We start from the raw sequence: 20,748 nt of genomic DNA, 5'->3' as shown, positions 1-20,748 counted from the left end.
CATTATAATGTCTCTTTACATGAATATTCAAACATCTTGTAATAAAATGATTGTGTAGTGAATAAAAAAGAGACGTTTGGACTCTCGTGTGTAGTATTTTTGTACCCCCATATTGAAGTCAACATGATACGTTATATCTTCACATACGGTCGAAACTAGCTTTGTCGAACTCTGATATTTCGATAGTATGGTTAAGTCGAATTATTTTCGAATGTGTTGGGTTAAGTTATTCACTTTTTGTGTGTTTCGGTTATATCGAATATTCGTTATCTCGAACTCTTTTCCGAGGTCCAAACGACTTCGACATAGAGGGTTTTGACTGTTGTGTATATAATTATACAATTATTGACTAGTGAGCCATTAAATATGAACTGTTATTCGTTGGCAGAAAGTCATACAGACCGAGAAGCAGCCGTTATTTGGATCCAAAATAGCACAATATGTAAATGTTTACATGTTGATGGCAGAATTAAAAGCTGTTCAAGTAGGTTGATGACACGCTATGACTTCTGCGGCGGATCACGAGTTCTTATTAAGATTTGGCTTAGCGCCATAAAAAAAACTTATAGTATCAAGGCAAAAAAATTAAATAAAATGAAGCGAGATTTCATCAAGGTCATCATTCTGGTAAAGTTTGTAGTTTTCTGACCCTAATCAGTACCATGATATGGTTCCATGCAAAAATATCTAAGATTTGACCAAGTGATATAAGATTTATATTTGTATAAGAGTTCATTAAAGTAAACATTCTAATTAAGTTTAATGAATATTGGACCAGATATAATGTCTCTAGTTTCTCATGAGGACAACATTTGTACCAGGTTATATGGTAATCCATCAATGCATTAGTAAGCACCGACACGAGCATGTGTACTTGACCTTTAAATGTCTTGTGTGACCTTGACCTTTGCTGTATGGACCCGGGTCAAGGTCATTGCACATCGTCTCAATGAGGACAATATTTGTACCAAGTTATGTGGTGTTCCATCAAAGCATAAGTAAGTTATAGCGCGGACAAGAAATGTTACGTACAGACAGACGAAGTGCATTCCTACAATCCCCTACCCACTCTGTGGCGGGGGATTAAGGACAGCATTCCGTGGCCTAGACTCAGAGGTAAAGACGTCCGCCTACGGCGCGGGAGGTCGATCCCTGGTCGATACTAGCTGGTACAAGTAGCTCCCTTACCTGGCGCTTGACATTTAAATGGTTATGCTTGGGAAAGTGGTTTACTGGTTTAACCCAGGAAAGTTGTACCCCGTGTATCGGTGTTTTACACCGAGCACGTAAAAGAACCAAGGGGTCTTTTCGTAAAAGAGCTATGGTATAGCACCCAGACTTCCTTGTATCCTACCACTGTCTCTTCTGCGTGCTGTCCCTTCAGCAAAAAAAGAACCCCGTTGGAAATAAGTGCTTGCACTTTCACGGGTTATCCTTGACCGCAAGGTCTAAAGAAACACATGCATACATATATGCATAAACAAGACACACAGTTCGATTTTCATTTTTTATTGACAATGTATGTACGATGGTGGGTGATAGTAAATGAGTTCACATCATAATACAGTATATAAAGCTTCATGAAACTATGAAACATACGCAATACATGTATAGCAAATAAATTAAGTATCCATTACTGATAGTTGTCCATAAAATATGAGCAGAAACGTGTGGCATGTATAGAGATAAATCTTATTTCAGTAATATGTCTTCTTACTCTAGTCATCAACAGTGTTTTTTTCAAATGTGTTTTGCCTAATGTTTTTTGTCCAAGGTTTTGAAATGAATTTGTGCAATTACACAATAACTTTACTAGTATTTGGTCAAGGCTTGAGTTTAGAATTATAATCTGTCTTTATAATCAATTCATTCAACATTTGCACTTAGTTTAATAGTATGAACACCTTTCAAAATTCTAAGAAACAAGAGTACCACAAAGGGAGTGCGAACGCTCGTCCGATGTTTTACGAATAAAAACTCAACAATTATTACAGCCACAGTGCAGTGGCTTGGTGTTAGGAAATTAAATGTTATTATTGACAATAAATGTGTTGTGACCATGCTCAAAGTCATTGATTAACACAGGGTTCGAATTTAGACTCGCATACTCGCAAAATGCGAGCGACATTTGAAAATTGCGAGTGACTTTTATTCAAGCTCGCAAAATTCTGCGAGTGGCTTTTTCTAGACAACAAAATGTTAAAAGGAAAGTAGAATAAACATGAACTTAACTCCGCTACGTAGTTGAGTGTAAACAGCCTATAAGTGGCATGGCATGTTTACACAACCAGTATAAAGAAGACAGTACGGAGTCACGCTCTTGTAAGTTTTCAAAACCAGAACAAATAAAAAGCCGAGTTTTATTACGAATCTTTCCGGGATGCTCCGAGGCGTGCATAAAACAAAGTTAATTAAAATGACGTAATCACCTAGCTCAATCATTGGCTAAATTTAGCCCAACTGTCAAAGTTAATAGACTTCGTCGATCGATATATTTCATGGTCCAAAGCATCCACGCTACATTTACTGTTGCTTTTATTTATTTTAAATTTATAATGTTATTGTTTTTAATACTTATAGACTTAATGAAATCTGTAGCATGCTTGCCGAATGGATATTACCCGATGGCGAGGGTAAATATACAAAGTGAACAATGTCAAATTGGACAGCTTTATTATCAAAATGCGGCCAGCATCTGATGAGTCTTTCCATACCTCCCAAAAAGAATAAGCCATCAACAAGTTCTAGTTGTCGAGTCACTCATGATTGATACTTTTTAATATTCATAATATGTCTTAGGTGTAAATTAAGAACTACTTTAATTAGACAATATAATTATATTAAGGGAATAAAGCAAATGATAAAATTGCAAGTTGATTTTTCATTTTGCGAGTTGCCTCAAAAAGCACTCGCACAATTTTGCGAGTGCTCCTCAAAGTTAAATTCAAACCCTGTAACAATCAATCCACAAAACATTCATTAATTATGCAATAGAAAATTATGTACATGTATCTGACACTGGTAGCTATAAATGTGATGTATCTCATTTATACATATCTCATATGTTTTTTTAAGAAAGCTTCGGTTAAAGTTTTTGCATGCTGACAACAATGCGAAGACTATGACAATACCTCAACTCATACTTAAAAAAAGATAGCTTAAAATCACTGACAAAGCATCTTAAATGAAGCAAAAAATACCTTAGCACAATTGTTTTCAAAGTAATTACAAAAAAACAACTAATTTAATGTTTATCTAAAAAATACAATACATAATATTTTAACAAACACATATATGAAGTGTGGTCATATCAATAAATATATACAATTTTCTGTAACAAAAGAATTCAAAAAAAGAAATTAACAAAAACACACTTCTCTTCTGGCATGCATCAAAATGGTTTAAATTCACTATATCTCTATAAATCTATAAAATAAAATGGATAAATCTATCACACTGTCAAATAATGAATATTACAAGAAATTACGTAACATTTACTAACATTTGTAGACCATTCAAGACTTGGTGCAAATGTCCTCATTGTGACATATGCAGTGACCTTGACCCGGGTCCATATATGAGCAGTACATGTTGAACACATTTATTCACCGGGGAAGCAATTGTGATATTACTGTATTTTATAGGAGATATGTGTCAATATTATTACAATTTACATAATAAATTGTTTTTCCCACTTTACATCTAACAGGGGTTGTTTCAACATTTACCAGGGGTCGTGTTTTTTTTTCAACATTTAACAAGGGTCGTTTCAACATTTACCAGGGGTTGTTTCAACATTTTATAGGGGTCGTTTCAACGCAGATGTAATTGAGATTTAATTTCATGGACAAAAATGTTCTATTTCCTCAATTTTGTGTTTACCGTATTTTTGAAATTCGCTTATGTTCAATTCTCTCAGATATTTAGCTAAATAACGAAAAAATGACAACAACAGAATTTCAATTTACGACTAAAATTGACTATTATTATTATTGAAACAGCCACCCGTAACCCATAAACAGTGTGATATATCATGTATTCCTGTAAACGTGAGCTACATTAAGTCAATGATGTGAAGTAATTACCGTATATATCAAAAAGTCTTTAATTATAACCAAATAAACTGAATAAAGATAAGATCCACGACAAATGAACATTGACGTCAGAGGAAGTAACAATATCAACTCTTAATGGAAGTGTAATGCATAAAAATCATTGAAAATTTAAAAAAATCAATATCCTGGAACAACCGAATGTTATGATAGAAAATGTGCCAGTATAAAAATATACTGACGGAAAAAAAAGGTGAGAAAGATCAGGTAAAATCTTATTTATTTTATAAAAAAACAATGAAATTTAGGATTGTCCTAAAATTTACCTGAAATGGAGTTGCGGGGAATAGACCAAAACTTGATACATTAAAACAATAATTTTATCCCATTTTGTGGAGAATTAACCATTTTAAAAACTATATATAATTCATTTTGGTATAATAAACAGACCAGCTTGTTTGAACAGATTCTTATACAACATAGTGACAGGAAAATATTACAGCATACAAGAATTAATTTATAAACACAAAAAATTCAGCTGACAAACTGCACCGGAATTCATAAAGCATTTTAAGTCAGTTCTCAAATTACGACATTTTTATTTGATATAACAAGGGGCCCATGATGGCCTATGCTCTACAGGCATGGCATGACATGACCCTTTTGGTCGTTTTCAGGTCGGAGCTTGTACCATATGTTTAAAAAGGGAGACAAACACTACAATAATTCATAACTCTCTGTTCAAAGTTGTCTCCCTTAGAAAATTATTTTGCATTGGCTTTAATCCAATCATACAAGGGCTGAAAAACTCTCATGGATATCTTACTACTGTATAAGTTTGATTCAGATACAATCATGACTGAAAACTTTGTCACGTTCACAAGCAATTGTTAACAGACGAATGCACGGATGACGGACACCACGACATCGCCAAGGCCATTAGAGCTTAAAACTAGTAAATTTTGAAACACAATATCAACTGAAAAAAAACTACAATTTTTTATGTTAAAAACAATTTAACATTTCTTTTAATTTGACAATGAAAATTTTAGGAATTCGACTTTGTGAGGAAATGACTTAAGCTACTTTATGAATATGGGCCGAGAACTACATATTACAAGCAAAAACATTAAGCACCTGTTGAGAGATCACCATACACATATGGTTTGAGAACGTATTTTTGGTGTTAAGCAACTGTTTGACGTGATGCCAAGCCATCCTAATTCTAACAGTTATAACTACTAACATAAAGGGCGTAAAAACAGTGACGTTCCTGGAAAAATGCCATACACATAGTTTGAGAACGTGTGTTTGGAGTTAGTTAAGCAACTTTTTGACATAATGCCAAGCCGCCCTGATTTTAACAATAATAACTACCAACAAAGAGAGCAGAAAACAAGTGTTGTACCTGGAAAATGTACAGGGACTTCCAATTTTTTTAATAATCATGCTTTAACAAGAACATGAGTGTCACAGAGAGATTTTGCCACTGCCCTCTGTTCTAGTATTTTCAGTCAAACAAATGCCATTACTCAATAATTATAAGTACAGTCGAAACCTGTTTGATCGATATCCCTTCACTTCGCTAGATTTCCTCGTTGGCTGTACTGGATGATAAGACCAGTTTTGTTGTACTCATTATAAGCATTCCTGCTTGGCTCGATATTAGCGAGGCTTGAATCATTAGGCCGGTCCCAGGGAATTCGAGCCAAAGGGTTTCGACTGTATTATTATTAAAGCCAGTTAGACGTCTTTCTTAAAATATGAGAATTGTCTCTGGCAACATGTGTACCAAGTTTCATTAGAATATCTTGAAATGGTTTCTGAGTAATGGCCAAGGTTTAACAATTTCAGGGATGTGATTGACCTGGCAGCTGGAGGGCTGAAACCATTTCGGCCATGGGTTCTTGGGGCACTTTTGGGGTCAAAAGCACGCTGCCATAAAAGAAAAACTGGCTTTTTAGAAACTCTTTTGAGGGTTCTTCTGACTTTAAATTTGAAGTAAACTGGAATATCAACTCTTACAACCAAAAGCGCTCTAGTAACTTTTTTAATCAGACCTTTTTTTGGGGGGGGGGGGGGATGAAACAACACCAGGACTACAACATTACCCAGTGTTTTCAAAAAAAATAATGAAATAAACGATGTAAACGATGCATAATCGGCATCCGTCAAAAACAGTTACCATAAAAGGTTATTCTAACATTTAACAGATTTGGAAGCACAGGGTTACAGATGAAAGTTTTTAAGCATTTTTGCCACCCCAAAAAATAATTTCACATTATTTTTCTGAAAACAATTAAATCAACTAAAATTTTGATAACAAAAGTACATTTTAGACAATGGACAATTTCACAAAAGCTACGACTATATATCAAGTTAATGCTGGCTAGAATTTGGCATAATGGAGGCCTATGAAGCAATGTGATTTTTTAATCATGATTACAACATTGATATGCAGTTCAATATGTTTACAGAACAAGATGATTAATAAACAATAACTCAAATTGGATTGTCACTAGAATTGCATATTTCATCCTTAAAATACTATGATTTTAGAAATTAATCCTTAAAATCCAAAAACAACAACATCATAGTTAAGTAGAATTAAATCTGACTTTAAACAGTGAATTCTTAAATTATCACACTAAATATAATATTTATAAATAGAAGCGTAAACTATCTGTCGTGGTCAACATTATATTTTGTCAAATGAGAATGCAGTACATCTCAAACTTGCCAATACTTTTATTACAGTAGATCAGCAGTCAGCGTTTTTTTTATTAAAATCAGGTGAAGCATAATATAAACAGTGGCTGGCCCAGAAAGTGGGTTGTTTACACAATATAATGCAGACCACTAAAAAAGCCTAAAGATTATTTGTATGTACTTACATAAAACAAATGGTAAAGTGACTGTGCTGCATCAAACCAGTTATTTTTGTAAACTTGTACATACTGAAAATCTTTAACCATCATTTATTTAAATAAACCATTCACTTTAAAAATATGTCACATGACACGCGATGACAATAAGACTTAACCTGCTTGTTAGCAATTTTGAAACATTGTTACACCAATTTTGTAAAATTCTAACTTTCTGTTCAGTTTTGTATAAAAAAATTACAGAGATGCTAGTATATAAATCTATGGTGTAGCGTTTATTTGTAATAACAACGATTTTTGTCCTCATATACATGTTAATTTTGAACATTTCAATAACAATTCATAGTATTTACACATATTTAATAATTTATCAAGTTAAACACATAAATTCAAGAAATTCAGACTGGTTTCACAATACGAAAAAGAGAGCCACAGACTGGTTCAAAGTCTATCAAAGACATAAACATTTACTTAGAGCAATCATTTATATATATTTAAATTAGAAAGACAACATATACTTTCCTATCCTCTCTAGGAGGCAAATATATGTGACTCACAGACAATTCCGAGCACTAAACAGCTATTTATTTGTCAGAGAAAACTGGTTCCGATCATGAAATAATCGTACATTAATATAAATGAAAATTGTTTATCTTGTTATTGTTTGTTTAATAAATGATTCTTTGAATGTACACGTATTGTTATTAGTGTTTCAATTTTACGATAAAATCTTTCCCGCGTTATCATAACGTCATATGATGAACTGTTTGCGGCAGTCGGGTCGTTCTATTTACAAAATGGTTGAGAAAGAATTATCGTTAGGATTTCTTAAATGAAATTAATTCTTAAAACAATTCTGAAAAAGTGAAAAAGAACTAATGAACTATTGGTGTAAATGAAAGTGATGAATTGTGCGATTGATGTCATTATCACGGATATGAACTCAGTTGGGCTGGTTAAAGAGCACATGGAGTCTTTACTGAGTTGGCATGGTTTTCAAAAAGTTTGATACAACCTGACTCATTTATACATGTACAATTAAAACCCTGTATTTCCCTCAAATACGAGCATACATAACCTTGCCTGTGAAAAACGCTACTGTTTCTATAGTGTGTTGGTAAAAGAAATCAAATCATAATCTAAGTTTGTGTTTTAAAGCTGCACTCTTGAACAGATTGACTGTTTTGACAACTTTTTATTTTTTTTGTCTTGGAATCAGACAAATTTTGTGTAAATATATGAAAACTAGTGATATAAGACTGCTGATAAAAGATCAGATTACAGTTTTTGATATTTACGCTCATATTAATGTTTTATGGATAAAAGTGTTACTAACGCTTTAAGAAAAATGAAAATTTCGACAATTTTCCAAACAATTGAGAACTGTTCTATTTTGTGTTATCCTATATGACTGTTTTGAAAACATTGATGCCAAAATCAGCTGATTCTGAGTCGTTTTGAAAACATTGATGCCAAAATCAGCTGATTCTGAGTCGTTTTGAAAACATTGATGCCAAAATCAGCTGATTCTGAGTCGTTTTGAAAACATTGATGCCAAAATCAGCTGATTCTGAGTCGTTTTGAAAACATTGATGACAAAATCAGCTGATTCTGAGTCGTTTTGAAAACATTGATGCCAAAATCAGCTGATTCTGAGTCGTTTTGAAAACATTGATGACAAAATCAGCTGAGTCAAAGAAATGAAAATGTCAAATCGGTCAGTCTGTAAGAGTGCAGCTTTAATATATAATTTATAAAGAAGATAACTTTAACACCTTTGTTTTTACATGAGGCTTACCAAATATAAAATAAATAAAAGCCTATTTCGAAAAGGGATGTAACCGGAACCAAAACCTCTTTTTCTTTGGCCTCAGAAAAGTATTTTAATATATTGTTATTGAAAATTATCTTTATCACATGAGATATTTTCTAAAATGCTATTAACAAAAAAATGGACAAAGAATTACACCTAGAGAAAAGTTAGGTCATAGTAATGCAAAAATAAAATGTTGTCCTGAATTAATTATTTTTGATTTATTTCTGTCATTACAAAATGTCTGAACACAACTTCCCATCTGGTTGGCATTTGTTTACTTTTTAAATGCATGTACGAAACAGAAAAATATTTCAACACAATAACAATACCGAAATAGATTTAAATGCATGTACGATATCTAACAGATCTCATAGCAAGTACAATAAAAAACCACTTTAAATATAATTAATCAGTACATATTTCTTCAAAATTTGTACACTTGTGCTTAGGCCTAAAAAAAAAAAAAACATTTGGTTCGGGTTACCCGACCCTACCTACGGAATAGGCGCCGACCCTATCGTTTTTATAGTCAGTTTGAAAAAAAAAATGAAAAACTAAAAAAAAAAAAAAAAAATCTTTTTCTTTTTTGGTGCTTTTCAATATGTAGTTTAAAACCTTAAATGCTAATATAGACGATAACTTTAACACCATTCTCCAATGATGAAAATGACATTCTTAAATAAAGTCTAATAAAAAAAAAAAAAAAGCCTACCTACCCTACCTATTTTTGAAAAGGATGTAACCCTAACCAAACAATTTTTTTTTTAGGCCTTAGCATCAAACATATTCAACAAAGCTCTTATATGTTAAAAAAGTTAACACCAATGACTTTAACAACATCGTTAACTTCAACAAAGTTCTGAACTATTGATTAATTGTATCATATAATATACAACATTTAAACCCAGACGGTAAACTAAACTCACTGGATTTAATTAGAGGCACGGCCTTTTACACAAAAAGAACACACTTAGTTATTTAATTATCCATGTGGCAACAGTTTCCAACGAGGAAGTATTCTTCAGGTGTGGTTTTCAATATTTAACTGAAGTCAATCTTATGGTCATACATCATTGACTTCATTCACACTATTGGTCAGTTATTAACAAGTAATCCGATTAGCTACATCGTACTTAGATTCAATTAAGACCAATATCGAATACCAGACATGGTATGCTCAGTGATGTTCAGGGGTAGTTTTCAATATTATTCTTGTCCTTAGATATGCCCCAGTGATTCCGTTCTGTCTATAGGCCAGTTATTTATACCGTCCAATCATAACACTGAAAAGTTCCAATTATTTATACAGTCCGCAGTATGATAAAACAAGTTGAAATCCCGATCATAGCCTGAAGTGTTCTGGGCGCGATTTGATGAGAAATAAAAAGAAAAAACAGAATATATCTGGTAGCAACACTAAAAGACCAGCCTTTTTTCTGAATTATAACATTGTATCTCTGTAACGACGCACAGTTTTAACTGTCAGAGGAATAAGCCTCATTTCACAGGTAAATCATTCAATGTCATGGCTTGTAAGACTCTCCTTAATTTTTTCTTGCTTTATCTAAAGAATGTTTTAATCAGACAAAGTGTTTACCATGCTAACTGATACTTGTAATGAACACTTCTTATGTTTAGGTTGAGTCAAGTTTAAACCCAAGAGGTATCCTCTATTCCCACGGTATTCACTATAAAGTCGCAGATCCTTAAAGGTACAAATGTTCTGGGTTCAGTTTAACACCAATGAACCCGCTACATATATGCCTGTATAGCAACTGTTTCAACCCAAGAAGTAGCCTCTGTTAACGCGAGACTCATTCAGAGGCATGGCCTGTAGAACTTCATCCAACAATTGTAGAGGTCTGTGGAGTTGCACCTGTAATGGAATACAAAATATGTTAGAGATTTGTTATCATGACAAATTGCACCAATGGAAATCAGTGCCGGCAATATTAACTATTGGTTGACAGATTTCATGTTTAAAAAAGGATTTATAAATGTGTGGATGCAACTATAAAACTATTAGCAATCTGTGAAATGAACTAAATGGTTGCCTAATTTATGAGAATTCTGCTGTTGAATACCACATTTTATTGTTGTACAATGATCTTCGTTACAGAATATACGCGGTAGTTAAAATTTTTGCCTGAGAACTATAAACTGTATTTAGTTTTTGGCAATCTTTTCCAGTGACAAAACTTCACCAAATGTTTAAATTGGAGTGCAAATGTTAAGAAGAATATGAATGCTATTGAAAGTTGATTAATTGTAGGATTGGATTAAAAAAATCTGTTCAAATAAGAATCAACAGGTCGCTGTTTGGTTGTTGTTCACAACAGTAAGTATCAGTGATTTTTTTAAAAATTATTTTGCCTTGCAAATTGGTAAAAAAGCTGACTTTGGGAAAAATACAAAATCAGGCAAAAACAGCTAATATAATGGCAAAAATACATGTTTTAACTTTATTATGCATTCACTATGCTGTGAAAGAGTAAGTCTTGTCAAGATTTTGTTTATATTTCAAGAAATTGATCGCTGTTTTATTCATTAAAGTCATCTGCATTTACCAAATTGGGAAATATTATAAAATATTGGGGAAAATGGACAGTTTTTCCCAAGGGAAAACACCCTTTAGAAGGCAGTAAATTGCACAAAAAAAATCAATGAGTATAATAACTCAATTTCAACAGAGTTTAATTAACATAAATACTTGTGAGTTCCTTTAATGGTGTTAAAGTAAGCATGGGTTACAAACCTCGATCCAGCAAGGTGTTTCTTTTATACTGTGTCTGGGATAGTCTGGTCCCCAGCCCTTCACAAAACTGAGACGTAGAATACAGAGTCGCCGTAGATCATCCACACCGATACCTGCGGCCGCACTTAAGCCTGAAATGTATCGAGGATTTATACCTACAAGCCCTATACAGAACTGTGACGTAGAATAATCGTTGGTGTAAGTCGTCTACACCAATACCTGCTGCAGCACTCAGGCCTGAAATGTATCGAGGGTTTATACCTACAAGCCCTATACAAAACTGTGACGTAGAATAATTGTTGGTGTAAGTCACCTACACCAATACCTGCTGCAGCATCAGGGTTGTGATTGACCTGGCAGCTGGAGGGCTGAAACCATTTCGGGCATGGGTTCTTAGGGCACTTTTGGGGTCAAAAGCACACTGCCGTAGAAGAAAAACTGGCTTTTTAGAAGCTCTTTTGAGGGTTCTTCTGACTTTAAATTTGAAGCAAACTGGGATATCATCTCTAACAACCAAAAGCACACTTGTATATTTTTTAATCAGCTAAAAAAATAAAAATATTTATAATTTTTTTTATTTTTTTTTTTTTTTTTGGGGGGGGGGGGGGGGGTGGTTAGTAGTAGTAGCTGCATTCATTTTACACAGATTTCCGCCTAAAACACAAAACATCCCGGAATCTATCCTTTAACAAAAGTCAGCCCTGAAATACAAAGTCATAGTATATATCTTACGCCTATAACTGGTGCTTCACTTAAACTTGAGAAAAAGTTTTCAGGGCTTGTATTTAAAAAGCTTCTTCCTGAAAACTTTCAACCTCCTGGTGTAATACATTTTTTGAAAATTTACCAACAAAAATTTTTAATCAAATTTATTCATGGGCCTTTATCATTTATATTCATGTTTGGAGCATAAAACTATTGTTATTTTTCTTTAAATTAAAATTTAATTATTTTTTATAATATTTACGGACGCACCAAGGGTCCAAACCCTGAACTAATTTAAGACACAGAATACAGAGTTGCTGTCAATCATCAACATGAATACTTGTCGCCTTTAGGCCTGAAATACACATTTTATTTATAATATATGTCTATCAAATTTTCTTTCCATACCCAACACTGAAAATACAGCACACAGTTTAAAACAATACCATGTGTTGAGTGCTAGCTTTTAATATATAAACTTACTTTTCCGTTACATATTTTTCCATATACTTCCAAAAGAAATAATTTGAATGTATTTAATTGCTGATTTGTGTTTATATTCAAGAAAACGCACTTAAAAGTAAATGCAATTATATATATATATATATATATGTGAATAATTTTTTACTACGCACAAATAAGGTTCATAGTTAAAACTTTTTACCATATTTTGTCTTAATGAAATGGGAGAAAAATACGATAGCCGCTCGCGTAAGATTGATTCATTCCAACCCTCGTGCAGGGTGTTCTGCAGAATCGAGGTTTACCTACAACACCCTTCGCGCAGATTGGGATGAACATATCTTAAACGAGCGGCCATGAAAGATACTTATAATCTGTAGCTCTTTTTTAAAACTACACTCTCACAGATATACCATTTTTACAACTTTTTTTTTTTGTCTTGGAATTAGCAAATGTTTGCGTAAATATCTGCAAACCAGTAATGATAGACTGTTGACAAAAGATCAGATCACAGATTTTCATATTTCCATTCCAAAATTAATGTTTTATGGCTTAAACCGTTACTAACGGTTTAAGAAAAATGCATTAAACATCAATTTTGGAGAGGAAATATGAAAATCTGCGATCTGATCATTTGTCTTGATCACTATGCACAAAAGATTTCCAACAAAAAACAAACATTTTTACTATATTTTGGTTAACTGAGGAGAAGGAAAAAGCATCTACCATGGCCGCCTTAGTAATATAGGTTCATCCAAACCCTCGGGTTGGGATGAACATATCCTAAACGAACAGCCATGGTAGATACTTGGTAATCTGTAGCTCTGTTTTAATCACTTTAGGAACCTAAGACTAGCATCTGTTATGAAGTATCATACCAGTTACTGAACTCAGCATTAAATTACCAACTGCCGGGGCTATTCCACCCACGGACGCTGGACCGGGGACGGTTCCAGCGACTGCCGCAGCTTGAGCCGCAGCCGCTGCCTGGGCTGTAGCGGCCTGTTGTTGCATTTGGCGATGACACTGACGAATGTCGAATACCTGCGGAAATAACATAACAATTATTATCCTTGATATTAATATACAAATTATATTCAGTTTTCATGCAATTATTGGGATGCATTTATGCTTTATTGGTCTATCTTGTGCAAACTATGGACACAATTTTATCCTTTTATACATGTGTATATACATGTTTCATTGTCAACAACAACAATTATCTTTATTGCAAAGACGATCAGAATATTGCAACAGAAAATGATTGCTATAATTTAAATAATCACATGAAGATGTCATTTAGCAAACATAAACAAAAGTGATATAAAGAACCAAATAAACTACATTTCATAAGCACATGTGGTATTGTAAAATCCAAGTGGGAACAGTGAGAATTACTTTTATTAAGGTTAAAATATAATTATTCTTAAAGGAACAGCAACAAATTGTACAAGACTTGGATAAGTTCTCCACAGGTTATCTTTACGCTTGTTTGCATTTTCAAATGAGTTCATTGGTTAATATCAATTTTCGGATAAATATTTACCAATCAGATATTTTGCCCAACTTTAACTAAACCAAAAACTTAACCAGTTTTTCACAATTCCCTGCTAATCAATTTCTACAAAGCATACTTTTTTCAGAATTTTGGTATGAAAAAAAATATGAAAGAAATTTTAATATACAGTCCCCTGTTGGCTCAAACTCGCTTGGGTCAAATTCCTGGCTGGCTCAAACTAGATCTGTTAAAGGGCTAGTTTAAGCCTTCTTAAGTGACCCCCGACCAAAACTGTATATAGTAAACAACCTCTGTTTATTGATCTTAATGTACTTGCCTTGATCCCTCTTATCAGATCTCTGATCTGAGTATCCTGCTGTGCAGTTTTGAAAGTTTTATTATAGAAATGGACCCTAAATGTCCTTGAGACAATCAAGAATACATAGGAAATTGGCCTCTACAGTGACACCAGTGCAATTAGCAGGAGATGCACAGCAGGGGATTATCATGCCAAACATTCCTTAAACTAGCCTTTTAGGGACCAAATTCCTTTATACTGACGGCAAACAATCCTACTTGGCTTGAGGTATTTTTGTCGGTCCCAGGGAGTTCAAGCCAACGGGGTTTGACTGTAGATAATCAAGGTAATTTTTACAAACATACTTTGATGTAAGCGCTAGGGTATATCTTATGAACAGCGTCCCCAGGGGCTCTTCCTGCCTCTCTGTCGAGGTAATAGCTCTGTACGAACACACTGTGGTCGCTAACACACCGGATCCAAACATCACCTTCGCCCCGATAGTCCAGCTGTACTCCCTTCCCTATATGTAACCTGGAAAAATAGGTTGGAAATGAAGGTGAGAAATTAAGAGGTATATTCTATGAATATATAAGTAAGTCTCAAATGGTGTTGTTGTCTGCCCATGCCCTATAATGGCTGCATTAAGTTAGTTTTCAAACCAGGGCCGATATTCATACAACGTCTGTTACTAACTCAAGTCATTTTCCTAAATTAAGTATCTCTCTTATCATATATGATAAACTATAGATATTCTTCATTTGCAATGATTTTATTAAAATTCTTATTTTAATGTTTAAACACTATTAAATACTTTTCTTTGAATTTGAGCATGAAAATTTAACTTGGGTTTAAGAAATGACTTCAGGGGCCAATTTCTCGAAACTTCCTAAGAACATACAGTAAAACATATGTCCCACCCCAGGAAGGCACTTTCAAAATGGACCATCCCCCTTCAGAAGTTTATTTGATGAGAAAAGAACCCCCTTTAGAATATTTTTTGAGCAAATTCGGACCCCCTTGAGAAGTTTATTTTTTTATACGTCTATATGCAAAGATTATTTGCAATTACTCTTTTGTAACTCTTTGATCAGGTGAGCTTTATAGGACCTTATAGCTCATCCTAGTTTCTAAGCCAATCATCACCCAGAGATTTTCAAATCTTTGCTCGAATAGGTTTCATATAAGATCACATCTGCATCCAATAAGTTAATTATTATAACTAGGTCAACAGACATGGCGCGCGCCAAATGAACTTCGAGCAGCCAATGGGCACGCTGTATACGGCCTTGTTCGATGATTGGCTTAGAAACTAGGGTGAACTATAAGTCGGTTACAGCTCATGTAATGGAAAATAACAAAACTTATTACTGGGCTTCGCTTGTAATAAATTTTGTTATTTTCCATTAATAAATTTGGTTATTTTCCATTATATGGACTATAACCTACACACCACGGTTCTCTTGTTTCTTCATATGTTGCTATAAGTGCATATTAAGCCACATGAGGCTGAAACTTTCACCCATGTAATTATATACAACCTTAAAATAACTTGTGGTCGAAATGTTAAGGGGACGAAACATTCGGATTTATAACATTTACGCAATACGTACAAATTATGATTTCTAATAAAATTCTAGACAACTGTTGTCAATTTCAGGGGTCGACACTAGCCATTTTTCCAAGGGATCCCGAAGGGACACCAACATTTGAAATCAGGTGTCCCTTCCTGAAATTAGGAGTCCCTTCCACTTTTTACATTTTTTCATTGTTGAGCCTGTTTTAATATTAAATTCAACATCCTTTTACTTTTCAATTTGTAATGCAAGTATAAACCACCATAATTATTATACATGTTTTCAGCAGCATGTAATGACAGGTTAGTAGCACTGAATGGCAGTGAGGTATATTTTGGTCTCTTAAGTTGGTAGATTGGGTTCAAAAGCGGGAGAATGTCTAAGTCCCTTTTGTTTTCAGTCAAAATCAGAGATGGATACAATGTAAACAAAAACTTGATGTTGTTACTATTTTTAGATTTTTGGAAAATACGCATAAAATACATCATGGTTCAGGGTCTTGTCAAATGTCGGTGCTTTTCATTAAGAAACTGTAGGAATATTACATCTGGCTTGTGAAAACTCCAATCAATATTTAGTAGAGCTGTTGATAAATCAATCAGACTGCCCAACAGTTGTAGTGCATACTGGAAGAGAAGACGACCAAAAATTGTGTATACATGTTAATTTTCGCGCCAAAAAGTCATAAAATTTTATAAATTTATTGAATTAATGAATAAAACCCTGCAAATTTTATTTCTATTATTTTTTATCAAGGCATAAAATATATGTCTTTAAAATTAACAAAGAATATTGATAAGTTGAATGCCAACAACTTATCAATATTCTTTGTTAATTTTAAAGACATATATTTTATGCCTTGATAAAAAATAATAGAAAATAGTATCTCAACAAAGAATGCTGAATGTAGGATGCAGTTCTTTTGTGTCGTAAATGTTACTGTAAATACTCAAAGGTCGCATCATATTATATAAAAGGTATCATCAGAGTTGGCATCTTTTTGTGCGGTTCTGACACATAAGCAAAACAATTCCACATAAGTATTTTACCGATAATAAATCTCTGTCAGCTCTGACCTTGTTTAAAATGTAAACAACAAAACGGAAGCGTTAACCTGCATGCGCCTGTGAAATGACCTGTTTATTTATAGATTCATGACGTAACTATAGTCAAATAGTCAGCTATACTTTCGCTTTGACGAGTCCGATAATGATAATTAATAATATTGTTTTGACATGTGCTGTCAAGAAATTTAGGGAGCCCGAATTTAGGTAATAAATTAATTAAATGCTACTTATTTATTGATATTTAGCGTTTATCAGTCAGAAATTTAAAGTGTCCCGACGGAATACCGGACTTCGAAGTTCAGGTGTCCCTCCTGAAAAACTGGTGTCCTCGGGATCCCGGGACCCCGTAAGTGTCGAACACTGCAATTTGGTATACTTACCACGAAACGTATCCACACATGTGGCGCAACTATTGGTTTCTAGCCTATTTTGTAGGTTGGTCTTCGACCACGACTTTACAAATTCTGGCGCCTCCGCCATCTTGTTGTCAAGGGACGCAACTTCTTCTGATTTCCGGTACCGCGGAACCGACTCGTTATATCGCGAAAATTTGTATCCAAACCAATTCTGTACACGACGTTCGGTAAAATATGTTATATGGATAAAAAAAAACCGGTATTTCACCATCGGGCAGTGAATATAAATGAGCAGATACGGTCAGAAGCAAAAAAGAAAATGACGCCCCCCTATAGAAGCGAAATTGGACTTATCACCACCCCCTACAGTAGCAAATTAAGAAAAAGACCTACCCCCTAAAGAATTTCTTTATTTTGCCGTCCTGGGGTGGGACATATGTTTAACTGGAATAGCCCTAAGCTTAACAGGCTTATTTCAATTAGCCAAAATACATTCTTAAATTTGATTTTGATCAATGAAAAATGGTTTATTGAAAATATCATTAAGATCTTTACTATCTAAAGTCTAAAACTCTTAAAGCTGCACTCTCACAGATTGAACGTTTTGACAAGTTTTTTATTTTTTGTCTTGGAACGAGGCTTTTTTTTGCAAAAATATATGGAAATCAGTTATATAAGACTTCTGACAAAAAACACGATCGCAGATTTTAATACTTAAGAACAAAAAATGAGGTTTTATGCATTTTTCTTTAACCGTTAGTAACGATTTAAGCCATAAAACATTAATTTTCGACAGAAATATAAAAATCTGCGATCTGATCTTTTGTCAGCAATCTTTTTTCATTGGTTCGCAGATATTTACGCAAAAGTTTGCTCTTTCCAAGACAAAAAATAAAAAAATTGAAAAAACGGTATATCTGTGAGAGTGCAGCTTTAAGAAGTAAATATCACCTAAATTATAGAAAAATAAAAATAGTGAGCTTAGCTTATCCGGTTATAAGAGACTTAAGAATTTTTGAGAAATTGGGGCCAAAAGTTTTACCCCCCCCCCCCTTGGCTCTTTCACTGCCTTCATATCTAAATATAGAAGTACTTTAGCTGGTTTTCTTACCTGGCTCTTTCACTGGCTTCAGATCTATGGACATTTGAAAGTTGTCCAAGACAAAATCTGTCGAGACTCGACGGATCGGTATAACCGTCAACTGTGACAGTACTACAGCTGTATGGGACTTTAAATGTTTCTCCAACTTGCTGATCTAACTCGAAGTAGGAGATTGTGCACCAAAACTCCGGGGCTGTAGAAAGAATATACAGTATCATTGGCAACATGTGTTATAAGTTTCATGAGAATAGCATCATCAGGGATGTGATTGACCTGGCAACTGCAGGGCTGAAACCATTTCGGCTATGGGTCCTTGGGGCACTTTTGGGGTCAAAAGCACACTGCCGTTGTAGAAATACTGAAACAAACTGGTATATCAACTCTAACAACCGAAAGCGCTCTAGTAACTTTGTAAATCTGCAAAAAAATGAATAAAAACAAGAGCTGTCGCAGTATGTGACGAATGCCCCCGAATATGACATTGACCTATGAACAAGGTCAGTACATGCAAAGTTGATCTTGCCTTTACGAGAGATTGATTAGGTGATTAGTTTCCTCAAACATTTCGACAAAGCTGTTTCCAATCTAATGTTTTGACAGTGCTTTATCAGAGGGCGCTTTTGTGAAAAGGTTTGTCAGTGTAGGTGAAAGTGTTTTCAAAACCTAAACTATCAATCAAACTTTGATAAAAGACCGAAGGCCGGACTCTGTAAGCAGCATAGACTGTGCTATCTATCATTTAAAATGGTGAATAAATATTAGTTATCTTTGTTTTAAGTCTTCATTCAAAGCAAAATAATGCCCTCCGACTAGCATTTACGACGCAATTTATCAGGTGGTATACACACACCTTCTTAAGCAGCGTTAAGTTTACGACTAAGACTTCATCTAAGACATATTGAAACGGGCCTCATACTCATACGTCAAATAATATAACTTACGTGGTTGGTTAGTAAGAGGAGGTAGCGGGGCGTCTGGACTCGACAGTGGCTGGCTGTTCCCTGAAAGATAAACAACAAAGGTATATACAGTGTGGGGCGTCTGGACTCGACAGTGGCTGGCTGTTCCCTGAAAGATAAACAAGAAAGGTAGGTAATAATAAGAAGACTTCACCATCTCTGACCTCAGAAGTCTAGGTATACTGGGCAAGGGGTGAACTTCAAATCGATCCTTCTTATTTTGAATATCATTATAAGCAAAACAGTATATTTAAATCTTTGACTAATACTGCCATACATGTACTACTAAACTTAATTTGAACCACCCTATTTTTAAACTCTCATCTATCCCTGACAATCTCCGCTAAAGTTGTATTTGCCATGTGAGAGAGCTAATGTTATTTATAACCACCCTATTTTTAAACTCTCATCTATCCCTGACAATCTCCGCTCAAGTTGTATTTGCCATGTGAGAGAGCTAATGTTATTTATAACCACCCTATTTTTAAACTCTCATCTATCCCTGACAATCTCCGCTAAAGTTGTATTTGCCATGTGAGAGAGCTAATGTTATTTATAACCACCCTATTTTTAAACTCTCATCTATCGCTGACAATCTCCGCTCAAGTTGTATTTGCCATGTGAGTGAGCTAATGTTATTTATAACCACCCTATTTTTAAACTCTCATCTATCCCTGACAATCTCCGCTCAAGTTGTATTTGCCATGTGAGAGAGCTAATGTTATTTATAACCACCCTATTTTTAAACTCTCATCTATCCCTGACAATCTCCGCTAAAGTTGTATTTGCCATGTGAGAGAGCTAATGTTATTTATAACCACCCTATTTTTAAACTCTCATCTATCGCTGACAATCTCCGCTCAAGTTGTATTTGCCATGTGAGTGAGCTAATGTTATTTATAACCACCCTATTTTTAAACTCTCATCTATCCCTGACAATCTCCGCTAAAGTTGTATTTGCCATGTGAGAGAGCTAATGTTATTTATAACTACACTATTTTTAAACTCTCATCTATCCCTGACAATCTCCGCTAAAGTTGTATTTGCCATGTGAGAGAGCTAATGTTATTTATAACCACCCTATTTTTAAACTCTCATCTATCCCTGACAATCTCCGCTAAAGTTGTATTTGCCATGTGAGAGAGCTAATGTTATTTATAACCACCCTATTTTTAAACTCTCATCTATCCCTGACAATCTCCGCTCAAGTTGTATT

The 20,748-nt window shown here is 34.2% G+C and overlaps 2 protein-coding genes across 6 annotated transcripts in view; both read right to left on the bottom strand.

The window, feature by feature from the left end:
- The window catches only part of LOC128221230 (uncharacterized), a 216,947-nt gene that overhangs the window by 39,678 nt on the left and 156,521 nt on the right, over nt 1-20,748 (bottom strand). The window lies entirely within an intron of this gene.
- Nucleotides 1,494-20,748, bottom strand: part of LOC128221232 (mothers against decapentaplegic homolog 4-like) — a 40,229-nt gene continuing 20,974 nt past the window's right edge. For 4 of the 5 annotated variants that reach the window (XM_052929755.1, XM_052929758.1, XM_052929757.1 and 1 more), the window contains 6 exons: nt 19,515-19,574; nt 18,583-18,766; nt 14,837-15,005; nt 13,554-13,719; nt 11,509-11,639; nt 1,494-10,629 (listed from right to left, as the gene is read on the bottom strand). In XM_052929755.1, coding sequence (XP_052785715.1) covers nt 10,534-10,629; nt 11,509-11,639; nt 13,554-13,719; nt 14,837-15,005; nt 18,583-18,766; nt 19,515-19,574 — 806 coding nt within the window. In that variant the 3' untranslated portion in view covers nt 1,494-10,533. The remainder of the gene's footprint in view (nt 10,630-11,508; nt 11,640-13,553; nt 13,720-14,836; nt 15,006-18,582; nt 18,767-19,514; nt 19,575-20,748) is intronic. The other variant, XM_052929756.1, reaches the window with a different exon arrangement.

Source organism: Mya arenaria, chromosome 16, assembly GCF_026914265.1.
Source record: "Mya arenaria isolate MELC-2E11 chromosome 16, ASM2691426v1".
Classification (NCBI taxonomy): Eukaryota; Metazoa; Mollusca; class Bivalvia; order Myida; family Myidae; genus Mya; species Mya arenaria.
The sequence above is the reverse complement of the archived record's forward strand: the minus strand, read 5'-3'. Positions and strand labels throughout refer to the sequence as shown.